Here is a 26,265-nt window from a genome sequence, read left to right on the forward strand (position 1 = left end):
TGTCCGTTCATTTGCGCCCCCTGTTGTGGGTCCGTGCTCCTACACTTTCCCAACAAAACAGTCATGAACCTTTTATTGCATTTATGGTGCATCAGCACTGTTGATTATAATCGTATTTGACTGCAATGATTTCTTTCCATGGTTTAATGTTGTATACTGTGAACAACATAAGGTGCACTCCCAGCAGCACAAACGGTCCGGAGCCAGAACAGTTCGGACCCAAGGACCCCGCCGACACCCCCCAGGTGGCCGCGACCAACCGAGTCTGTGAAAGAAGAAACCATCATGTGAGTCCACCACTCCACACACAGAGAGAACACTCAAAGGTGTACATAAACAGCAAACACTTCCTGGCTTAATCACCAATCAGCTTCCCACCCTGCAGGCATGGAACACCCAGTTCAATTCTCCACTGCAGTGGAAGCTGATTAAACGACTAACATAACAGCTCAATATAATAAGGTGTGAGGGACACCACATCTACTGACTGTACTCATGTTAGTCACAAAACCTAAAGTACCTCAGGAAGTGTGCTAACGAGCGTGAGACCTCACCCCCTCCTCTTTCACAGACCATGGCATCAAAACTGGTACGGTCTCTGCATCCAAGATGATGAGATGGCTCTCTAGACGACGATCTCACCCGTCTGGTCACAAGGTCGAGTCTCTGGCAAATACACACTGTGTACTCCAGACTTAAATGCAACCATGCCCCAATCCATAAAAATGCACCACAGCTGTGAGTCCTGACGAGCTGCACATGACCAGCCTCAGGTGATCAGGGTGAGGTCCTGATAACTCAGCCACACAGCCACTCAGTCCTGAACGCATGCCACCTGGAAGGAAAAACAAAAGACAGAGAACAGAAGACAGAAACAAAAGGCAGCCAGGCACCCCAGCCATACAACAGCACCCCACCCTCACGGGAAGCCTCCCGGCGACCACACAAACCTGGCCCAGGAAAAACACCCCCCTCCAGGGACCATGGCTGGAAACAGTATCTGCATTCATCTTCCAACTGAATCTTCATTTAACAGAACTGTTGACGTCATCTCCTCTGACTGCATCTTTGCCTTTGTTTCTGACATTCAATTTGCACAGGTGTGGCCAGGAGTTCTTGAACCTGTGCGGTCAGCCTTTGTCCAACCTTGTTTAAAGTCTGATTAGTCATAAAACAAAAAAGACAAACACAAACAACCAAACCACCCCCCCTCCCCAGAGGACCATCCCATCAAACCCCGGGAAGAGGAAAAAAGAAAAACACAACCCAAACTTAAGTTTGCAAACAAAAAACACTAACACCCCCCCCCCGGACGACATGTAGGGACCAACACCCCCCAGAGGACATCCCGCCAGCTCCAGGAGTAATAACCACAGCCGAGATCCCTCTGGGATCCAAAGTCACCCACGGGGACTCCCAGCGCCTCCCAGAGGACCGTTCCATCAAACCCCAGGAGACGCCCCCCCTCATGACTAACAGACCCAGCCCTGGCCGTCTATGGCTAGATGGACCCACAGCCCTTTCCCCCCAGAGGACACCACAGTCACACCCTGAGGGCGGAAACTGGGGGGAAAAACAAAAGAAAAAAAAAACATACAAACAAAACAACCCCAACCCCACCCCCTCGGCGCAGTGGAAACTGGAAGTACGTCCAGTGTCACCAACCACGACTATACCCCAGAAGTCAACCGGGAGGAGTGGAACAGCGGTAATGGCAGACGGCACAAAACGGCGCCACCCCTCCGACTTCCAAACCAGCCACCAGCTGCGGGTATATTCCACTGCCCCAAACCTCAGCTACGCCAATGGCAGACGGCTCAAAGGCGTGCTGAAACCGGAGGTGGAACAGGGAATCAAAAAAAAAAAAAAAAACACCCCGAACCCCCTCCCCTCCCGGGTGCAGAGGTTATCCGGGAAACGCCCAGCATAACCGAACTGCACCACTCCAGCAACGCCGACAACCTACGGCTCACACGGCTGGAGCCAGAGGAGAGGGCACAACAAAAAAAACAAAAACAAAGAAAAAAGAAAAAACAACCCAATTACCCCCCCATCACCCCCCAGAGGACCATCCCATCAAACCCTGGGAGGTGAAACCAAAAGAAATAAAAAGAAAGACTAACAGACCAACACAAGGTCACCTGAGTCCTGTCCATACTCCAGACAGCCTGCAAGGTCACGACCCCAGAACACTAATAGTGTAGAAAATCCCACACAAAAACCAACTCAAAAAAACACCCACAAAAAATGAACCAACACAAAACTAATAAGTGACTTATACCGTCAAGCTCAAACAAATGGAACACACCTGTTCCACCTTAAGAGCTATGACGGTAATGTGACTCAGTCACCAACAGGGGGAGCCAAAGTGCTAAAAATAAAAAACCCCTTTGGTAACCGAGAAAACAACTCATGCTGCTTTCCCAGTGCGCAGCTACGTGTAACACACAACCAAAATGTGCTTCAACTAAATTACGCCGGAGCTGACACAACAGACGCAGTAGCTATCTTCACCCGGGGAAACGGGGCTACAACTGTAACACAGGAAGCACAGCGACCCGTGCCACAGAACTCCGCCGTGCACGTTCACCCATTACAGACACACTCATGCAGCTCCCGTTTTACCTCTTATCCGGTCGAAGTGTGACGCGAAGCCGTCGCTATTCACACTCCACAACAACCCACGGATAAGGCAACAACACAGGAACACGGCTGCAAGAGAGCTCAAATCACTATTCAATAATGGGTTCTCCGACACGCACCATCCGGGCGGAGAGCACCCGCAACTGATCCGGATAACTTCTGACGTCTGCTGCCGCCTTCCCGGTGCAGAACTGCCTCTGCTACCGCTGGGTCCGTGATGTATTGGCCAGAGACTACTGTTATGTGTCGGACGCGGGCGGAGGACCGGCCAGCGTTTGAAGGACCCAGTATAAAATAAGCAGAGCACGGTTCAAAGGATAACAGAATTTAATAACATAACAGTGAGTGCTGAATTACAAACAAATAAGTGCGCGGTCTGGCGAGGTGGAAAGACGGTGCGCTCCCACCAGCACAAACGGTCCGGAGCCAGAACAGTTCGAACCCAAGGACCCGCCGACACCCCCCAGGTGGCCGCGACCAACCGAGTCTGTGAAAGAAGAAACCATCATGTGAGTCCACCACTCCACACACAGAGAGACCACTCAAAGGTGTACATAAACAGCAAACACTTCCTGGCTTAATCACCAATCAGCTTCCCACCCTGCAGGCATGGAACACCCAGTTCAATTCTCCACTGCAGTGGAAGCTGATTAAACGACTAACATAACAGCTCAATATAATAAGGTGTGAGGGACACCACATCTACTGACTGTACTCATGTTAGTCACAAAACCTAAAGTACCTCAGGAAGTGTGCTGACGAGCGTGAGACCTCACCCCCTCCTCTTTCACAGACCATGGCATCAAACCTGGTACGGTCTCTGCATCCATGATGATGAGATGGCTCTCTAGACGACGATCTCACCCGTCTGGTCACAAGGTCGAGTCTCTGGCAAATACACACTGTGTACTCCAGACTTAAATGCAACCATGCCCCAATCCATAAAAATGCACCACAGCTGTGAGTCCTGACGAGCTGCACATGACCAGCCTCAGGTGATCAGGGTGAGGTCCTGATAACTCAGCCACACAGCCACTCAGTCCTGAACGCATGCCACCTGGAAGGAAAAACAAAAGACAGAGAACAGAAGACAGAAACAAAAGGCAGCCAGGCACCCCAGCCATACAACAGTGCACATCTGTAATTTGGGGGCCACAAAAACTAAACTGAAAACTACAGTATTTTAATATAGTTGATTTAAAACTGTTCCAATAATACTGAAAAGTATACTATTCCAAACTATACCTTTTTGGAATCTTTGTGATCAGACAAATAATGTGTTATACACGCAACAAAAATATAAATGCAACACTTTTGGTTTTGCTCACATTTTGTATGAGATGAACTCAAAGATCTAAAACTTTTTCCACATACACAATATCGCCATTTCCCTCAAATATTGTTCACAAACCAGTCTAAATCTGTGATAGTGAGCACTTCTCCTTTGCTGAGATAATCCATCCCACCTCACAGGTGTACCATACCAAAATGCTGATTAGACACCATGATTAGTGCACAGGTGTGCCTTAGACTGCCCACAATAAAAGGCCACTCTGAAAGGTGCAGGTTTGTTTTATTGGGGGGGGGATACCAGTCAGTATCTGGTGTGACCACCATTTGCCTCATGCAGTGCAACACATCTCCTTCGCATAGAGTTGATCAGGTTGTCTGGTACACGCTGTCGTATACGCCGGTCCAGAGCATCCCAAACATGCTCAATGGGTGACATGTCCGGTGAGTATGCCGGCCATGCAAGAACTGGGACATTTTCAGCTTCCGAGAATTGTGTACAGATCCTTGCTAAAGATCAGAACCGTAGCCAGTTGTCAAACTGCTGAAGAAAGTGAATGATAACACACCCGCTGTAATTACGGGTCACCCAGCTCATTTAAGAAACTCAGGAAAGACGACGCACACTGATGACATGGTCACAGGTAAGACGTGGAAGAAAAACATTGTGAAAACTGTTTGTTATTTGCTTTTTATGATGTGTCGGGGTCACAAAATGTATTTATTTTAGGTGAGAGTTTAATAAACTAAGAAAAAATAATTTACTTTCAGGTGGGTGTTTAAACAACTTTTTTCCAAAAAAGGGGGTGGGCCAACGGTCAGACCTGGGCACTCTGGCAAGCAGATACGGTATTTCTTTAGGAGGTGCCATCACTTCAATTTATTTATTTACATAATGCTAAATCATAACAACCCACCCCATAGAGCTACACATGAGTAAGGGCTCACCCTCACTAGAGCCCGACTGATATATCGGCCGGCCAATATTATCGGCCGTTATAAGCCCTTTTCAAAGTACTCACTATCGGCCGAAATTTGCCGATAGAATGCCGATAATTTCTCATAAACAGAACAGTTAGTAAAATAATGTTTGTGTCAGCAATGTAAAATGTCCTTGCACCGTTTGTCCAGTAGATGGAGCTCTGAATCCATTCAACTGAGAGCTGCTTACACCCTTGCTTAAATGTGTTCATCACCGGCCCCCGTAGTTCGCCGTCACACTGCACTGATCGGATGACAAAAGCATACAAGTAAGTTTGTAAGGATGTTGTTTGTAATAACTTTGCGATTACATTCACCCCACATTTCTCCCGTTTCAGTTCAACTCAGTTTGATTATCTCAGTTTATGTAGTAATGTGTCAAATGTGCTTCATTGCGTCGGTCACGCTTTTTATTAAGCCCACGTTGTGTAAACCTTATTTCTAGCATGAAAAACTTTCGTTTACTGCTAAGAGGTTGAAACATTCAGATTCACTGGTCGTCCGGAAGGGTTCTGGGAATTACTGCCATTCGCCATTAACCCTCTGGGGCCGACGGCATTGTATACGACAGCTGGGACCAAGCTTTACTAAATTGTAAATAATGTTTTAATGATATGAGATAGAAACTTACTTTTTTTTTGCTGAAAAGTTCACTGTTGGCCACCGATCCACCGGCGGCCAGCTTGGTACGCCTCATATAAGATGTGTGATGACGTGTGCAATGTGAGTGTCCAATCAGAATTGGTTCTCCATCACATGGTTTTCCAAAATCCAATCGTATGGCAGATTTACCTTATGTGACTGGCAAAGATCGTTTTCAGGAGTGATATCTTACTAGTTGGCCCGTTTGAATAGCCCCCTAACTGCTCCAATTGCATTTTTGCATTTTTTGAACTTGAAAATTCTTCTCCATTATAAAGTTAATCAATATGAGGACAAAGCTTCAGCTTTTAGCTCATAACTTTTTTGTTAAGGGTCCAAAAAAGAACATTTTATTCATTTAAAAAAAAAAATAATAATAATATCGGCTGATTTATCGGCTATCAGCAAATCAGCCGATTTATCGATTATCTGCATTTTTTCGTCCAAATATCGTTATTGGCATCGGCCTCAAAAAATCCATATCGGTCGGGCTCTAAACCTCACCTACCCCATGGACAAACAAACTGACAACAGCAGTAAGACAACATTTTGTTATTTTACAAGAAGAAACCTCAAGCAAACCAGACACACTGGGATGACCATCTGCTATGAAAATTCTCACAAGGCAGATCAGAAGGCACAGGAAAAGACTGACAGAACAGACACTAACGTACAACTGAGACAAACAACAAGGTGAGACAGCACAGCTGAATGCACAACAAGGTGGAAATGAGATCCCCAGAGCGCAGAGTGAATCAAATCTGTGTGTTTGTCAATGCTGCTGTCGCAGACCGAACCGTCCACCCCTAAAGATTGGTCCCCCCTGCCTCCACTGTGCATGTGTCATTTCAGAGCTCTGAGACAGAGTCTCTTCACCCAAAGTGATCAAATCAATTAAAGGGATTATTAAGCATCAGATGACAAGGTAAAACCTCTTAAATCATTATAAAGTCAGTTTTAAGCAGAAATGAGGCCATTTTAAGCAGAAACGAGGCGATACTTGACGCTTTGAAATGACTGACCCACAGTGAAGGCATCAGCTAGCAGCTTCTGTAGCCGCGGCGCTCTGATCACTTCCTCCATCTTTTATCACGAAATAATGCTGAATTTATGTAGAAATGATTGTTGCTCCAGATATCTGTCGCTGAGATACAAATGATGACTGGAGTGCAGTTTTAAGCAGAAACAACGTGATAATCTGTGAACCGCGGCTAATGACATCTGTGCAGTGAAGGCAGGGCGGGCCAATTTTTAGGGGGAACCGTTCGGTCGGCGACACTAGAACTCAGTCAGTCAGACATGAGATATCCAGAATTTCACTCCACACCAACAGGATCTCCCAAAACACATCCCACCACCCATCCAAGAGTGTGGTGTCCTCAGTTCTGAAGAATTTTTAGGCCGTCTGTGTGTAAGTGTGAGGGTGGTGATATGAGAACTGGTTTAGCCATGAAATAGATCAGAAAATGTACAGGGCACCTTGAAGAATTGGTAGTAGGGTGGCAGGGGCAGCAACCTGACCCCTGTCCCGCAGACAACCAGGAAGATGCAGCGAGCAGCTCCACGAGCAGCTCCACACCAGATGCCCTTCCTGACACAACTCCAGTTTTACCCAGAGAAACCCACACAGCTCCTGGTGTTCTGAAGAGGTCTCACATCCAAGTAATAACCAGACCCCACACTGCTTAGCGTCTGAGACCCGACGGGATCAGGCTCACACAGAGCAGACTGGCTGCTAATTCCAATGAACAGTGGTTAGCACTATTACTCTGTGTAATCATGAACACAAAAATAAATTAAAATGATGGTTTTCCATTAAAGTCACAAACTATGGATACTGTATGCTGACAAAGGAGAAGGAGAAAGAGAGATTATGTTCACACACACCAAAATAATCTGCCCATTAAGGTGTATAGCACCACTGTTACTATGTACTGTAATACTATGTACTATGTAATGTAGAATTTTTACCTGGTTATTATTATTATATTACCGTCAAAACCTCCCAGCCCATGCTGACCACTTACAAAAACCCTGTCATATGTAAACGCCAGCACTGAGCCTGACTTCATGGCATCAACTCAGTGACTTAGTTTATTCATTTTCTGCTGCTTATCTGGGTCCAAGTTGTGGAGGCATCACAGCAAGCAGCTCATTCCACATTTCCTTATCTTCTGCCATGTCCTCTCAAGCCACGGTCACAATAGCTACAAGTGACGGCACAACAACAACTTGCTGTTCATTTTCACACAAAGCATGCATTTTGCAGTGGCAAGAGACAACAGTCATTTTACCACCAGCTAGGTAGGGCCAAAAAAGACTTGAAGTTTATTTTATACAAATACTGAGCCGTGCAACATTTGCAATTGCATATGAGCAATGCAATCGCAACTGCCAATAAGAATGAATGGGCAACGCAATGTCAGCTGGCTGTTCACTCAAACAAAATAACCCAAGATGGTCTGAAAACGCCCAGAAACAGCTGTGTTTCTGTATAAATCTGTTTCTCATATGTTTTGTAAAAGTTAGCACGAAACAGACACTTTTAAAAACGCTGATTTTGTAAACAGGTAACACCTCTGAAGTGATTTACAGGGGTGGTGGTGGTGTTGAAGGTTCCCGGTTCCTCTGTCCATCTCCATGTAATGTGGAGATGCGTCAGGATGGGTATTCGGTGTAAAACTTACACCAATTCAACATGCAGAGTCACCTTTGATCTGCTGTGGCGACCCCGAGTGAAAGCAAGGGAGAAGCCAAAGGGACTTAAATACGGAGATGTTACCATTCACGCACCCGGGAACACACACCAAGCAACAAAACCAACTGCTTGTTGCCATCATTTGTGGCTAATGTGACCACAGGTTAACTCTTCCTGAGTAGTTGGACGTACCTAGAAAACGTCCCTAGAGAGGTCATCCAGGGAAGAATGATGCGAAGAAGCAGAGGCTCTACTCAGAGTCCCTACCAAAAATATGTCCCTTGTTTTGGAGCGTAAACCCAGATAACTGATGGCAGAATCCCACTTGTTTTCATGACCTTGTTCTTGTTCTTTCAGTCATGACCATTCGCCCTATTGATGTATTCCATAATCCCTTGCGTGCCAGAGAGTCGCTGCAGTCAAACAACATAGAGAATCCACATGATGACAATTGTGAATGAATATTACACAACAAAAATTGTATTTTTTATGCTTTTCGTCACGTTAATAAGAGACTGCATGCATGGTACCCTGAAAACTTGCTAAAACAATTAGAACAAATAATCCGTGTCTGCTACATTCAATCTGCGTGGAATTTAATAAACTCATACCAAATTTCAATTCAATTCAAATTCAATTTATTTTCCTTTATATAGTGCCAAATCACAACAGAGTTGTCTCAAGGCGCTTCACACAGGTAAGGTCTAACCTTACCAACCCCCAGAGCAACACTGGTAAGGAAAAACTCACTCTGAGGAAGAAATCTCAAGCAGACCAGACTCAAAGGGGTGACCCTCTGCTTGGGCCATGCTACAAACATAAATTACAGAAACAATTCACAGAACAATTCATGGACGATATATTAGTCTGGAACAAAGAGGACAAACAGTGTTGTAAAGAACAATAATCAAGATGTTAAAGAGCAAACTTCACTTTCCCCCAGAACGACATGATCAGGAAGTGAGCGTAGCTCACAGCAGCTCCCATTGAAAATAACGGAGAGACAGCCTGTGATTCTCACGTTTACATAAAACAAACACAATGACAACGTATAAAAACCCAGATAATATATTCATGAGAGTTTTAGGCACAATCTAAAAATAGTTTTATGTTGCGATGTTAATGGTGTTGTCCGTGTGCAGCGGTTAAAGTGCAGCGTGATCAGAGCGTCTCAATGCAGTTCTCAATGTTACTGAGATCTCGCAGCGTGGCGAACTCTCCGAAGATTTGCGGGATTTCAAACATCAATAGGGCAAATAGGATAGGAGTGAAAATTAAGTCTCGCCTTCTGGCTCATTTACTAATTTAGTGCTTTAAATATATTAAACACTTGCATCGGGATTTGACAGAAAATAAGCCGGTTTACAATCCTGAAGATGATGCTTCACCTTTTATTACTTTAACCTAGAGACAGAACATTGCCATACTGAGTGTTAATTAATAATTCGTTATCAGACATGCGGTGGCCTGAACAGAACCCATTCACCGGCTGTAAACGGGCCCCGGGCCACCAGTTTGAAGCCTCTTCATATGTAATGAGGAATATTTTTGTCTTGCTTTCAAATGAGTATGTATCGCTGTTTTTGTGTCGGTGTTGTGGTTTTGTTTGGCGTTTGACTCACTCACTCACTCACTCACTCACCCACTCACCGTTGTTGCAGTACTGCAGCAGCAGGTTGGTGCTGCTGTCACACAGACTCCCGCACGAGGCGACCCGCTCCGACATCCTGTCCTTTCTGTCTGTCCTTCTCTCCTCTCACACTCTCCGTACCGTCCTTTTTCCTCCTATCTTCGCCACCCCTCTGCTTTTCCCTCATTCATAAACAAACGCACATCTTTACCTGCCTCACTCACTCGCCTATCTCTCTGCCTGTAGTAGCACCGTCAAGTTACACACACTACCGAGCAGACAGCACTTCTGCTTCCGCTTTCGAAATAAAACGCGAAATAATGCGCGCAATAAGCGTTGGGTTGAGGCGCCAACACATGTAGATCATATACCAGACCTGGGCAAACTGCGGCCTGGGGGCCACATGCGACCCCTTGCATGTCTCTGTCCGGCCCTCATGAGGTCTGTGATTATTATTACATATATTAAAAATGTCAAGCTTGTGTTTTGCAAATCATTAGAGAGGTTTATTTAGGTCTATTTAAATATAATACCTCTAAAAGCTATTAAAAAGGTAATTTTTTGTAAAATTTGTAATGGGAGACAGCCGAGTTATCGATGGTGTAGCCCTCGGACATAATTCAGGTTCCCTATGTGACCCCTTGTAAAAATTAATTGCCCACCCCTGCCATATACCATTCGGAGTATTTATACTATTTATTTTGACTGGGTATGGAATTGTGTAATAATTGTGACGAGATGAAAAAGGGTAGGATCAAATTAGTAAAAATGTTTTCCAGCTGCTTTTCAAACATGTGATTTGTAATATTTAAATGGTTAACTTTGCTATTACGTATTACCTCTGCCAAGGAGGTCATGTTTTCGGTCGTTTGTTTGTTGATTAAACTTATTAAAAAAATAACTTGTGTAGTTCATGCAGTTTCTCTTTATAAATACATTTGCTGAAGATCTAAGGGTTTAACCACTGAATCTGAAACATGACAGTAGATGCATAAAACGACATGGAATAAGTCTCTTTGCCAAAGGATATTCCATGTGACGTCATTGACCCTATGGCCTTGGTGGAGGTTTGTTTCTTTCTTTTCTATTATTTATGTGCTTGAAATAAACATTCATTCATTCATTCATTCATCATTCATTCATTCATTCAGAGCCTCTACAGGTCCACTATGTTTTTTTCTGATAGTTACAGTGGGGAAAATACAGTGAGGAAAATAAGTATTTGAACACCCTGCGGTTTTGCAAGTTCTCCCACTTACAAATCATGGAGGGGTCTGAAATTTTCATCTTAGGTGCATGTCCACTGCGAGAGACATAATCTAAAAAAAACAAAATCCAGAAATCACGAAGTATTATTTTTTTAATAATTTATTTGTATGTTACTGCTGCAAATAAGTATTTGAACACCTACCAACCAGCAAGAATTCTGTCTCTCACAGACCTGTTAATTTTTCTTTAAGAAGCCCTCTTATTCTGTTGTTCTGTCTTATTCTATTTGTTATCTGTATATAAGACACCTGTTCACACACTCAATCAATCACACTCCAACCTGTCCACCACAGCCAAGACCAAAGAGCTGACTAAGGACACCAGGGACAAAACTGTAGACCTGCACAAGGCTGGGATGGACTACAGGACAACAGGCAAGCAGCTTGGTAGAAGACAACAACTGTTATGATTATTTATTAGAAAGTGGAAGAAACACAAGATGACTGTCAATCTCCCTCGGTCTGGGATTCCATGCAAGATCTCACTTTGTGGGGTTTGGATGATTCTGAGAAAGCTCAGAACTACACAGGAGGACCTGGTCAATGACATGACGAGAGCTGGGACCACAGTCATAAAGATTACATTAGTGACACATGATGCTGTCATGGTTTAAAATCCTGCAGGGCAGCAAGGTCCCCCTGCTCAAGCCAGCACATCTCCAGGCCCGTTTGAAGTTCACCAGTGACCATCTGGATGATCCAGAGGAGGCATGGGAGAAGGTCATGTGGTCAGATGAGACCAGAATAGAGCTTTTTGGAATCAACTCCACTTACCATGTTTAGAGGATGAGAACAAAAACCAAGAAAACCATCCCAATAATGAAGCATGGGGGTGAAAACATACTCTGTGGGTGCTCTTCTGCAAAGGGGACAGGACAACTGCACCGTATTGAAGGGAGGATGGATGGGGTCATGTATTGCGAGATTTTGGCAAACAACCTCCTTCCCTCAGTAAGAGCATTGAAGATGGGTCATGGCTGGGTCTTCCAGCATGACAATGACCCCAAACACACAGCCAGGGCAACTAAGGAGGGGCTCAGTAAGAAGCATTTCAAGGTCCTGGAGTGGCCTGGCCAGTCTCCAGACCTGAACTCAATAGAAAATCTTTGGAGGGAGCTGAAACTCCAAACCTGAAAGATTTGGAGAAGATCTGTATGGAGGAGTGGACCAAAATCCCTGCTTCAGTGTGTGCAAACCTGGTGAAAAACTACAGGAAATGTTTGACCTCTGTAATTGCAAACAAACGCTACTGTACCAAGGTGGGAAAACCTGCAAAACTGACAGGGGATCAAATACTTATTTTCCCCACTGTATATGCATGGTCATGATGAAAAAGTTGAGTGGACAGACTTGGATGCCAGCTTCTATTAAGTGTTTCCATTGGTAGAAATGAAAAATATCATATTTGTGCTTTTATTCATAACAAAGTAAAAACTATTCATGTAAAACTCATGACATTGGGTAAAATTATAATGCACAAAAACAAAACTACATCACCTTCAAAATAATTGTGCCTAATTTTTGTTTTAAAATTGTGTTTAAATAAAAACATAGGATCTACAAATTGTTCATTCCAGCTGATTGAATTCTGCTTTGTTTTCTGACTGAGGGATGATGAAAGAGTCTGCGGATGACGACTGGTGACGGGTTTCACTGGAGACTGGTGAAGCCCGGGTGAACGTGGTGACACTGGTGGACTGGGACGCCGGGGATGTCTTGGGAATCAGAGCTGTCATTTGATAGACTGTCACAATTGTCTTCCACTTCATGGCATGGGTGGATTGGCCATTGAGAGTATCAGGATTTTTCCCAGTGGGCCAATAAATAAATGGGCCGATAGCTGCCCTTTTTTTCCATGGTAACTCTCTTGGCCCTTTCTTTGTAGGATACTTCTGACATCATATAACTCTCCTGGGGCCTCATGTACAAAGCGTGCTTATGCACAAAAATCTGGCATATGCCAGTCTCCACGGCCACGTGCAAATGGATCAAAAGTGACGTGAGCATGGAAATGTGCGATGCGTCACGCAAAAATCCAGGCTGGCGTACACACATTTCTACAGCTATTGTTCCACTGTGGACATGCAAAGGTGATGCTGGGAACCGTTAATAGTGTGAAAACAAGAAGTCATCAGAGTGATGTGCGCATCAGAGACACACTGATGAACAATTAACACACCCACGTGTTTGCAATTATATGGATGGATATTAAAGCAGGCGCAAAGTGATCCGTAAAATGGCACTAACAATGGCTGCTTTGTTAAAACACTTTGCAAATGGTGCAATCCGACGTGAGTGTGCGCTCAGGGAATGCGAGGATTTACTTGCAAATAACGATAACTGGCTCATAAGCCAATTTCAATTACCAAGGCCACTGTTACTGGAGTTGGGCACAGAACTGTAGTCAGTAGAGGTGAGCGATACCGGGATTTTGGTGTTGATCCGATACCAAGTAAATACAGGCCCAGTATCGCCAATATCGATATCGATACCGATACCGATACTTTTTCATATTTAAGCTTCATAGATCCAAAGGATCCAAAAGAGCTAGAATAGAATTTCGCCAAACATTGTACGTGACAACAAAATACTTTATTATCACAATCAACATTTTTGTTTAAAAAAATATCACTCAACACAACTTAAAACAAAATCTCCTGAGGTAGAGGGCTGACTCGAGGAGCGCTGAGTGGGCGGGCCAGGATGAGACTACCTGCATGGCTGTTGTCTGGCGTCGCTGAGCCACGTGACGGTGCAACAGCAAAAGACCAGAGGGGGGAAGGTGCGCTGCTCCGTGTTGTGTGACATCGCGCAATGCTGCTCTTACAGACAGAGAGTAGACTTTGATGAATCTGCGTGCACAGCAGTCAGTGCGTGCGGGAGAGAAAAAAAGCTTGAGTATCGATCTTTTTACATGAGGATCGTTCAATATCAATACCAGCGTTGGTATCGATATTATCGATATTAGGATTGATCTGCCCACCTCTAGCGGTCAGCCCAGAGCGCAATACCGCGAGGAGCCAGGGGTTGTCTGTGCCCACACAGGTGCTGACCATACTGGGCAGCCTGGCAACAGGGGAAATCCAGCATGAGCTTGCTGATCAGTCAGGCAAGTGCCAGTCAACCTTGCGCCGAGCCGTGCCGGCTGTGTGGAATGCATTCATCCGAATCTCATCCAGGTACATTCCAACATTACAGTGCATTTTGCAGCAAGAGCAAGTTTCCAGAATGTAATTAGAGCTGTTAACTGCACACATATTGCTATGAAGGCGCCATCACATGGTGAGTTTGTTTTTGTTAAGTGCCAATATTTTTAAAGTTCAGGCAGGTTTACTTTAGGGTGTGATTCAAGCCGACTCAAATTTCAATGAAACTTGGCTCAAAGATGGACCCTACCAAGAAACAAACTTTCCCAAAATGTCTCTACCAAAAACCAAACAGTGACCTTGCCAGAGGTCATCAAAGTTCAAGGCAAAAATATGCAAAAACTGATATTTCATTAAATTCCCATCTTTCAAGTGGTGTAGCAAAATTGGATAAGTCAAGTACTTTGGCACCCCCTGGTGGCCAGCGCTATCAAAACCCCAGTGATTTTTCAGCTGCATTTGATAGAGTAGGGCTATATTTGTTGATAACATTGAAATCTGATTGGGGTCTTAATGGCACAGAGGGTTATGGGCCTTTAAATACAGACATTTTTGCAAAATGACCAGACTTTGAGTGCCCCCTATATTCAGCGCCATCAATCCCCCAACCTAGTATGTATGTAAGATGAAAGCGTTTGCCTCCATAAGGCATTTAATCGTTAAAATGGCTTGGCAACTTGATGGCGCTGAATGTTACACCACTTGAAAGATGGGAATTTAATGAAATATCAGTTTTTGCGCATTTTTGCCTTAGTAAGTAAGTAAGTAAGTACACTCAACAAAAATATAAACGCAACACTTTTGGTTTTGCTCCCATTTTGTATGAGATGAACTCAAAGATCTAAAACTTTTTCCACATACACAATATCACCATTTCCCTCAAATATTGTTCACAAACCAGTCTAAATCTGTGATAGTGAGCACTTCTCCTTTGCTGAGATAATCCATCCCACCTCACAGGTGTGCCATATCAAGATGCTGATTAGACACCATGATTAGTGCACAGATGTGCCTTAGACTGCCCACAATAAAAGGCCACTCTGAAAGGTGCAGTTTTATCACACAGCACAATGCCACAGATGTCGCAAGATGTGAGGGAGCGTGCAGTTGGCATGCTGACAGCAGGAATGTCAACCAGAGCTGTTGCTCGTGTATTGAATGTTCATTTCTCTACCATAAGCCATCTCCAAAGGCATTTCAGAGAATTTGGCAGTACATCCAACCAGTCTCACAACCCCAGACCACGTGTAACCACACCAACCCAGGACCTCCATATCCAGCATGTTCACCTCCAGGATCGTCTGAGACCAGCCACTCGGACAGCTGCTGGAACAATCGGTTTGCATAACCAAAGAATTTCTGCACAAACTGTCAGAAACCGTCTCAGGGAAGCTCATCTGCATGCTCGTCGTCTTCATCTGGGTCTCGACCTGACTCCAGTTCATCGTCGTAACAGACTTGAGTGGGCAAATGCTCACATTCGCTGGCGTTTGGCATGTTGGAGAGGTGTTCTCTTCACGGATGAATCCCGGTTCACACTGTCCAGGGCAGATGGCAGACAGTGTGTGTGGCGTCGTGTGGGTGAGCGGTTTTCTGATGTCAATGTTGTGGATTGAGTGGCCCATGGTGGCGGTGGGGTTATGGTATGGGCAGGCGTCTGTTATGGACGAAGAACCCAGGTGCATTTTATTGATGGCATTTTGAATGCACAGAGATACCGTGACGAGATCCTGAGGCCCATTGTTGTGCCATACATCCAAGAACATCACCTCATGTTGCAGCAGGATAATGCACGGCCCCATGTTGCAAGGATCTGTACACAATTCTTGGAAGCTGAAAATGTCCCAGTTCTTGCATGGTCGGCATACTCACCAGACATGTCACCCATTGAGCATGTTTGGGATGCTCTGGACCGGCGTATACGACAGCGTGTACCAGTTCCTGCCAATATCCAGCAACTTCACACAGCCATTGAAGAGGAGTGGACCAACATTCCACAGGCCACAATTGACAACCTGATCAACTCTATGCGAAGGAGATGTGTTGCACTGCATGAGGCAAATGGTGGTCACACCAGATACTGACTGGTATCCCCCCCAATAAAACAAAACTGCACCTTTCAGAGTGGCCTTTTATTGTGGGCAGTCTAAGGCACACCTGTGCACTAATCATGGTGTCTAATCAGCATCTTGGTATGGCACACCTGTGAGGTGGGATGGATTATCTCAGCAAAGGAGAAGTGCTCACTATCACAGATTTAGACTGGTTTGTGAACAATATTTGAGGGAAATGGTGATATTGTGTATGTGGAAAAAGTTTTAGATCTTCGAGTTCATCTCATACAAAATGGGAGCAAAACCAAAAGTGTTGCGTTTATATTTTTGTTGAGTGTAAGTAAGTAATGTTTATTTATATAGCACCTTTCACAGACAAGGAAAGTCACAAGGTGCTTCACAAAAGACACACATAAATAAAAATTCTGAGAATAAAAGATAATGTACATCACAATAAAATAACTCTAAGACACACACAGTGGTCATAAAGCAGCCCTTTCGCTACTGAGGATTGAATGCCTGGAGAAACAGAAGGGTTTTAAGTTTCCTCTTAAAAACTTTGCTCTTGAACTTTGATGACCCCTGGCAAGGTCACCATTTGGTATATAGGAAACATTTTCATTCCATCAATGTTTAAATCATGTGTGGTGTCCAAATGCACATCAGGCACGGTGCATGATAAGGGGGAAGCTGTGTAGTGGTTAAATAATTTATCCATGTAATTATTCCTAATGAAAACCAGCGGAGACACATTTGGGCATGTGCACTTTCAAAAAATTTTTTTTATATGTTTTCTTTTTCTTGATGGTGGAACTAGAGCGCTTCTGAACAAGCCCCCGACTGTGTTCACGATTTGTCAATAAAAGCATATGTAATGTTACGGTCACACATTCTCAGCCACCATGTACCTAATATCTCTTTACCTCAGTGTGTGTGCGCAGCTCAGTTCAATATTTACACACACAAACTTACTTTTTTAACAATGTGTTTATTGACTTTTTTTAATGTGAAAAGTACAGAATATCCCATCACATTATACAACATTTCAAATGTCAAAAAAGTATGTTCTTTTATGTAAAAAAAAAAAAAAGAACACATTCCTGTGCTTATTGCATGGAACCTGAACAAAACATGCAAATAAGCAGCAACAACAACAACAAAAAAGAATGCATAAACAAAATGAGGAAAACCTTCCCAGTTATACATTCTGTGTTGGGGAAAGTGTAGTGACACGGACCCACAACAGGGGGCGCAAATGAACGGTCAATAGATGAGCCAAAAGGTAACAATTTAATGTTGTGAATGTGCACAACGATGATACAGACAATCACAGAATCTGACAGCAGTCAATACACCAAGGTGACGTGTGGGCAGGCTCGAGGATAGAAGACGTCTGTCCTGATAAGAGCCGGAACCACACGATTTCCACCGCCACAGAACCCGGAGAATACTGGAGCCGCCAAGTCCCGAATTCCCAGGTGATCACCATCCCCGACTGTCGGATCTGGTACTGCTGGCGAGGAGCACAAACAGTGAGATGTGGGTGTGTGCACACCCAGTAACAAAAACAGTCAGAAGGTGGAAAGTCACCTCCACTTCTAATCACACACACGTGCAGCTCCTGTCAACCACTTATCTGGTTGGGGGGTGAAGCGAAGCCGTCGCTGATCACACCAAACGCCAATCCCACAGATAAGGAAACACTTACAGGAAAACGGCTGCAAAGAAGTTCAGACTGTTAGTCAATGTTTTCAGTTTACCAGAGAATTACCTTCACAGGTAGATGATATCTCGGCAGCGAGGTGGAGATGACATCCGGCTTTTATGGAGTGATGAAATGATGGGTGACAGCTGTCATGAGTTGATGTGTGACAGCTGTCACTCCCGGTTGTGTCCGTGGCGGCAGCGCCCTCTCGTGCCTGAAGCCCGCACTTCAGGCAGGGCGCCCTCTGGTGGTGGGCCAGCAGTACCTCCCCTTCTGGCGGCCCACACAACAGGACCCCCCCCCTCAACGGGCGCCTCCTGCAGGCTCCCCATCGATGATCCGGGCAGGAGGCGGCGCCGGTCCGGGAGCACAGAGGGGTGAGGTGTGGTGTGGCTTGATCTGGGAAACATGAAAAACGGGGTGGACCCGCAGTGAAGCTGGGAGCTGGAGCTTCACTGCGGCCGGACTGAGGACTTTGAGGATCTTGAATGGACCAATATACCTGTCCTTGAGTTTGGGTGAGTCACTTGGAGGGGGATGTCCTTCGTTGAAAGCCACACCTCCTGCCCGGGCTGGTAAGCAGGGGCCGGGGAACGCTGGCAGTCTGCATGGGCCTTAGCCCTCGTCTGGGCCTTCAACAAGGCAGAACGGGCGGTGCGCCACACCCGACGGCATCTTTGCAGGTGGGCCTGGACCGAGGGCATACCGACCTCTCCCTCCACCACGGAGAACAATGGGGGCTGGTACCCCAGACACACCTCAAATGGGGAGAGGCCGGTGGCAGAGGAGACCTGGCTGTTATGGGCGTACTCGATCCAGGCCAGATGGTGACTCCAGGCCGACGGGTGCACGGATGTAACATAGCGGAGGGCCTGTTCAAGTTCTTGGTTGGCCCGCTCTGCCTGTCCATTCGTCTGAGGGTGATACCCGGACGAGAGGCTCACGTTGGCCCCCAGTTCTCTGCAGAAACTCCTCCAAACCTGTGAGGAGAACTGAGGACCATGGTCCGAGACAATGTCAGTTGGTATCCCATGCAGACGTACGACGTGGTGGACCAGGAGCTCTGCTGTCTCCTGGGCTGTAGGGAGCTTCGGGAGGGCCACGAAATGGGCCGCCTTGGAGAAACGGTCCACTATCGTGAAGATGGTCGTCATGCCCTGGGACGGCGGGAGGCCCGTGACAAAGTCCAGGCCAATGTGAGACCAGGGGCGACGAGGCACCGGAAGCGGTTGCAGAAGTCCTTGTGTCTTGGAGTGGTCTGCCTTGCCCCTGGCACAGGTGGTGCAGGCCTGGACATATTCCCGGACGTCGGCCTCCATGGACGCCCACCAGAAGCACTGCCGGACAACTGCCACGGTCCTACGCACCCCTGGATGACAGGAGAGCTTGGACCCGTGACAGAAGTCCAAGACTGCAGCTCTGGCCTCTGGTGGGACGTATAAACAGTTCTTTGGTCCAGTTCCGGGGTCCGGGCTCCATGCCAGGGCCTCCCGGACAGTCTTCTCCACGTCCCAGGTGAGGGTGGCCACGATAGTGGACTCCGGAATGATGGGCTCCGGTGGATCCGACAGCTCAGTCTTGACCTCATCTTCATGTGCCCGGGACAAGTCATCGGATCTCTGGTTCTTGGTCCCGGGGCGGTAGGTGATTCGGAAGTCAAAACACCCGAAGAACAGTGACCAGCGGGCTTGCCTGGGGTTCAGCCGCTTGGCGGTCCTGATATACTCCAGGTTCCGATGGTCAGTGAAAACCGTGAACGGCACAGACGCTCCCTCCAACAGGTGTCTCCACTCCTCAAGAGCCTCTTTCACCGCAAGGAGTTCTCGATTGCCGACGTCATAGTTCCGTTCAGCTGGGGTCAACCTGCGAGAAAAGTAGGCACATGGGTGAAGAACCTTATCGGTCTCTCCACTCTGGGATAGCACGGCTCCTATCCCTGAGTCAGAGGCGTCCACTTCAACCACGAACTGGCGGCTAGGGTCGGGCTGCACCAGAACTGGTGCAGACGAGAACCGGCGTTTCAACTCCTTGAACGCGGCTTCGCACCGATCCGACCAGGTGAAGGGGACTTTTGGAGAGGTCAGGGCTGTCAGGGGGCTAACTACCTGACTGTAGCCCTTAATGAACCTCCTGTAGAAATTTGCGAAGCCGAGGAACTGTTGCAGCTTCCTACGGCTTGTTGGTTGGGGCCAATCTCTCACCGCCGCAACCTTGGCCAGATCAGGGGCGACAGAGTTGGAGGAGATGATGAACCCCAGGAAGGACAAAGAGGTGCAGTGAAACTCACACTTCTCACCCTTCACAAACAGCCGGTTCTCCAACAACCGCTGCAGGACCTGACGTACATGCTGGACTTGAGTCTCAGGGTCCAGGGAAAAGATGAGTATGTCATCCAGATATACGAAGACGAATCGGTGCAGGAAGTCCCGCAAGACGTCATTAACCAAAGCTTGGAACGTCGCTTGGGCGTTAGTGAGGCAGAACGGCATGACCAGGTACTCAAAATGACCTAATGGGGTGTTGAATGCCGTCTTCCATTCGTCTCCCTTCCGGATCCGAACCAGGTGGTACGCATTCCTGAGGTCCAGTTTGGTGAAAATTTGGGCTCCATGCAGGGGCGTGAACACTGAATCCAACAGGGGTAAAGGGTATCGATTACGAACCATTATGTCGTTCAGCCCCCTGTAATCAATGCATGGACGGAGTCCGCCATCTTTCTTGCCCACAAAAAAGAAACCTGCACCCATCGGGGAGGTGGAATTCCGGATCAACCCGGCAGCTAATGAGTCCCGGATGTAGGTCTCCATTGATTCGCGCTCGGGACGTGAGAGATTGTACAGCCTGCTGGATGGAAACTCAACGCCCGGGACCAAATCAATGGCACAATCGTACGGACAGTGCGGGGGAAGGGTGAGCGCCAGATCCTTGCTGAAGACATCAGCAAGATCGTGGTACTCAACCGGCACCGCCGTCAGATTGGGAGGGACTTTAACCTCCTCATTAGCATTTACACCTGGAGGAACCGAGGATCCTAAACAATTCCGGTGGCAGGTTTTGCTCCACTGAGCCACAACCCCAGACGGCCAATCAATCCGGGGATTGTGTTTAATCATCCATGGGAAGCCCAAAATCACGCGGGAGGTAGAAGGAGTTACAAAAAACTCAATCTCCTCCCGGTGATTCCCAGACACTACCAGGGTTACAGGTAGTGTCTTGTGTGTGATAAAAGGGAGAAGAGTGCCATCTAGTGCTCGCACCTTCACTGGCGAAGAAAGCGCCACCAGAGGGAGCCCTACCTCCCTTGCCCATCTGCTATCCAGCAGATTCCCTTCTGACCCCGTGTCCACCAGTGCTGGGGCTTGAAGGGTTAAATCCCCACTCAGGATTGTAACTGGGAGTCGTGTTGAAAGATGTGTATGACCCACGTGAATGCTTTGACCCCCCCTCAGCCCAGTCTCTAAGGGCGGGCGTTTGTGTTTTGACCGTTTGGGGCAGACTCTCTGCTGATGCTCACTCGAGCCGCAGACAAAGCACTCCCCGTGGATCAGCCTCCTCTGTCTGAATGTGGCCCTGCTCGTGTCCCTAGCATCGTCAGCAGGGGGAGCTGTAGCCACATGGAGCGCTGTGGCTGTGGAGCGTGGGGAAGATGGCTCTCGTTCGGACCCGAGAGGAAGAGGGATGGCTTGTGCCTGACCACGCCCTTCGCCTCACTCCCGTCGGCGTTCTTCTAACCGATTGTCCAATCGTATAACCAAATCGATAAGCTCAGCCAAATCCCGCGGTTCCTCCTTAGCCACCAGGTGCTCCTTCAGGACCGACGACAGTCCGTTTATGAAGGCGGCGCGGAGCGCAGTCATATTCCAGCCGGATCTTGCAGCCGTGATGCGGAAGACGACTGCATATTCGGCTGCGCTCCGGCGCCCCTGTCTCATTGACAGCAGCACGGTAGACGCGGTTTCGCCTCTGTTGGGGTGATCAAAAACAGTTCTGAGCTCCCTCACAAACCCAGTATAAGAGGCAAGGAGCCGTGAACCTTGTTCCCAAAGCGCTGTAGCCCAAGCGCGTGCCTTACCTCAAAGCAAATTAATCACGTAAGCCACCTTACTGGCGTCAGACGCGTACATCACGGGACGCTGTGCAAAGACGAGTGAACACTGCATAAGAAAGTCCGCGCACGTCTCCACACAACCTCCGTACGGCTCTGAGGGATGGTGGGGGGGTTGTTGAATGACCAGTGGAATGTCTGTATTCGGCACCGGGTCGGCAGGAGGAGGAGCTGCAGCAGCGCCCTGAGCGCGCGCTTCCACCTCCGCGGTGAGAGCCTCCATCCTGCGATTAAGGATGATGTTTTGCTCGGTCATCAGGTCCATCTGAGCGGTAAAGGCGGTGAGGATGTGCTGCAACTCACCAATCATGCCTCCAGCCGACGCCTGTGCACCCTGCTCTTCCATTGGCTGTCCAACAGATGGTTGACGCCCCTCGGGATCCATGACGTTGGCCGAGATATCCTGTTGGGGAAAGTGTAGTGACACGGACCCACAACAGGGGGCGCAAATGAACGGTCAATAGATGAGCCAAAAGGTAACAATTTAATGTTGTGAATGTGCACAACGATGATACAGACAATCACAGAATCTGACAGCAGTCAATACACCAAGGTGACATGTGGGCAGGCTCGAGGATAGAAGACGTCTGTCCTGATAAGAGCCGGAACCACACGATTTCCACCGCCACAGAACCCGGAGAATACTGGAGCCGCCAAGTCCCGAATTCCCAGGTGATCACCATCCCCGACTGTCGGATCTGGTACTGCTGGCGAGGAGCACAAACAGTGAGATGTGGGTGTGTGCACACCCAGTAACAAAAACAGTCAGAAGGTGGAAAGTCACCTCCACTTCTAATCACACACACGTGCAGCTCCTGTCAACCACTTATCTGGTTGGGGGGTGAAGCGAAGCCGTCGCTGATCACACCAAACGCCAATCCCACAGATAAGGAAACACTTACAGGAAAACGGCTGCAAAGAAGTTCAGACTGTTAGTCAATGTTTTCAGTTTAGCAGAGAATTACCTTCACAGGTAGATGATATCTTGGCAGCGAGGTGGAGATGACATCCGGCTTTTATGGAGTGATGAAATGATGGGTGACAGCTGTCATGAGTTGATGTGTGACAGTTGTCACTCCCGGTTGTGTCCGTGGCGGCAGCGCCCTCTCGTGCCTGAAGCCCGCACTTCAGGCAGGGCGCCCTCTGGTGGTGGGCCAGCAGTACCTCCTCTTCTGGCGGCCCACACAACATTCTGTTCACAAACGGTCATGAATCCAGGCATTTAGATAAATCTTATATGCACCTGGGTTTACAGTGATACATTACTCATTCGTTTTCATTGTCTATTGGTATATTTAAATTATCCAAAGTTTTTAAATGGTCCCAGATTTTTTTTTCAAAAAGCAACAGCTTCCCTTTTTTAAAACAAGTTATTCTTTCCAGAGGAAACACTGATAGCATTTGTTTTACCCAATGTGTCAGCTTGGGCCTGTTATTTTATTTTCCAGTATATAGCAATTGATCTTTTTGCTTGTAAGAAGCACATATTGATGAGTATTTGCTCAATCTTCGTGAATTTGCTTTTTTCAGAATAAACTCCTAAAATAAAAGTACAAGATCTTTTGGAATGTTTTTTTTGATTATAGTCTCTACGGCTCTTTTGACCTTGTCCCAGAAAAGTCCAACCTTGGGACATTGCCGCACACAATGGAACAAAGTTCTTTTAGCATCAAACTTACTTATTTAATTTCCTTTTTACATGACAGCGAGCTGAGAGAAGGCCAATCTAACCACAGCCATCGTTGTTTTTGCACGTTGTCTCTGAAAGTTGTTTTATTTTTACACAAAACAACACAGAAACGATGGTGGGTGTCATCAAACACACAATACTCTACACTTATGGTACCCTCAGCACGACACAACCAAACTATTTGAATACATTTGCATATTTATATAGCGGCGTGGCCAGTGAGGAGTTTGGCGTGTGTGCACGTGTGCTCGATTACACGTTCAGTGGTATGTACAAACCAAACGTGCACACTTTGATACATCTGAATATATTTTATACTTACGCCTGATTCAGGGTTTTGGCGTACGCCAACCTTTAGTAGAAAGTCAATGCAAGTCTTTGTACATGAGGCCCGTGGCCCGTGAGACTTGTTTCATAGGGTACCTACTTCTGGTATTATATACATTTCTCAGCCAATCAGAAAGTCAGAACTCATTAATGTATAAAGGCGTGGAGGGTGCGCGGCTCTATGTGTGACGAAAGATGCCCAAACATGCCTCTCTATGAAGTCCGAACCCCCTTACTTGTGTCTGTTTGTTCTGTTTATTTTTATTTGTTCTTATTTTTAGTGTCTCTTAAACAGCACTGACATGAGGGCCTCGGTTGTTGTACTTTTGTGCAATGACATATTCAGAAAACAAGAACTGGGTACACAATAGGGCCGCAACAAACGATTATTTGGATCATCGATGAATCTGATGGGGTTTCGACACGATTAATCGATTAATCGGATTAGCGGGGAATTTTTTAAAAATGCGCCAGGGAAACAATTTTTCTCTCCTTCCATCACTTTATTTAACAACAGAACATTATTTGAAAACTTCTGAAATGCCAGCAGCTTAATGCTAACTTTAACACTGAAAACGCCAGAGACATGCTAATGCATTAGCACTGGCGTTACCATAAAATACATCTATCAACTGTTTCAGAAGACCATAACAGGTCAGTTTAACATAAAAAAGGTAAATGTTCCTCACAGACATATGCTCTTTAGGGTTTTAGTGTGGAAAAATTAAGATAAAGTGAAATAAAACAAATGAAACCAACGAAGCAGCAGCTCAAAGCACTCCTTCATTGGTTCAAGATTCAAAGTAAAGCTCAGTTGATTATGTGGAAGAAATGAAACATTTGCGGTAAAACAAAGTTATTTAGCAACTAATCGATGACTAAATTAGTTGACAACTATTTTAATAATCGATTTTAATCAATTAACTTGATTAGTGTTTCAGCTCTAGTACACAAGTTTATTTGGGATCTTCTCAGCAGTTGAGGGCTAAGTGACCTGGGCCTCAGGTGGAGCTGGGACCTTTCACATGGCCCTTTCTGCTGACCTCAGCGTGGTACGGGTTGTCAGCAGGTTGTTGGCCCACTACACCTCTTGGCTTGCTGTGCTTTTGCCTGAAATCCTTCATCACAGTCCAGTCCTGGTGTCACATCATGATGGGGGGGAGTCCACTCGGAGTCAGCAGTGTATCTTTCCCCTGCTTCATCAAAAATTACTCAAATTTAATTTCTAATTATGTCAGTTTATCACATCTCAGGACTGCAACAGGTTTTTAACTGGAAATATGCATTTGTCATAACATTTGTCAAAGTTATCACGTCTCTGGATTTGTGTCATGGTACAGATGAGGACAAAATTTATTAACTCCCCCCCACCCCGAAATTTAACATTTTCTTCAAAATTTTCCAATGTGCTTTTTTAACACAGCAAGGAATTTTCAACACAACATTTATAAACATCCTAGTTCTAATTTGAATGCTTACATTATTTAACTTTGCACACAGAAGCAAAATTATTTCTACACTCCTCACATGTGACATCCAAGACAAATTATCATACAGCAAATACCCCAAAATGTAACCTCATTTATTCGCTCAGTTTCTTCGTTATTTTCATTTTCAATTTTCAATTTATTTTCATTTATATAGCGCCACATCACAACAGAGTTGCCTCAAGGCGCTTCACACAAGTAACATCTAACCTAACTAACCCCCAGAGTAGCAGTGGTAAGGAAAAACTCCCTCTGAGGAAGAAACCTCAAGCAGACCAGACTCAAAGGGGTGACCCTCTGCTTTGTGCCATGCTACAGACATAAATTACAGAACAATTCACAAAACGAATATACAGGAAAAGCTGTTGGTCCACAGGACAGGAGGGTTGCCAGCACAAATACCACACCCATTTCTGGGTGGAGCTGCACCGTAAACAGAGAGAAAAACAGAATCAGGCATCAGAAAGACAAGGAATCCAGTATAATTTGACAGCATTAAACAACAGGAAAAACAGGAAATACTATGGTGATCGCCGGCCACCTTAGTATTTCCTGTTATTTATGCTTAAAGTTATCTTTTTTCTAGTCCCAAATATTAA

The 26,265-nt window shown here is 46.2% G+C and overlaps 1 protein-coding gene and 1 long non-coding RNA gene across 3 annotated transcripts in view; both read right to left on the bottom strand.

The window, feature by feature from the left end:
* eml2 (EMAP like 2) overlaps positions 1-10,122 on the bottom strand; it is a 185,271-nt gene extending 175,149 nt beyond the window's left edge. For both annotated transcript variants that reach the window (XM_034168500.1, XM_034168499.1), the window contains exon 1: positions 9,905-10,122. In XM_034168500.1, coding sequence (XP_034024391.1) covers positions 9,905-9,980 — 76 coding nt within the window. In that variant the 5' untranslated portion in view covers positions 9,981-10,122. The remainder of the gene's footprint in view (positions 1-9,904) is intronic.
* A 3,197-nt stretch (positions 10,123-13,319) lies between these two features.
* Positions 13,320-25,679, bottom strand: LOC117509292. The gene is made up of 3 exons (XR_004560367.1): positions 25,669-25,679; positions 15,522-15,525; positions 13,320-13,407 (listed from the first exon to the last, which is right to left on the bottom strand). It is a non-coding gene; the product is annotated as an uncharacterized LOC117509292 (long non-coding RNA).
* Between the last annotated feature and the right edge of the window lie 586 nt (positions 25,680-26,265).

The sequence above is a fragment of the Thalassophryne amazonica genome, chromosome 4 (genome assembly GCF_902500255.1).
Source record: "Thalassophryne amazonica chromosome 4, fThaAma1.1, whole genome shotgun sequence".
Classification (NCBI taxonomy): domain Eukaryota; kingdom Metazoa; phylum Chordata; class Actinopteri; order Batrachoidiformes; family Batrachoididae; genus Thalassophryne; species Thalassophryne amazonica.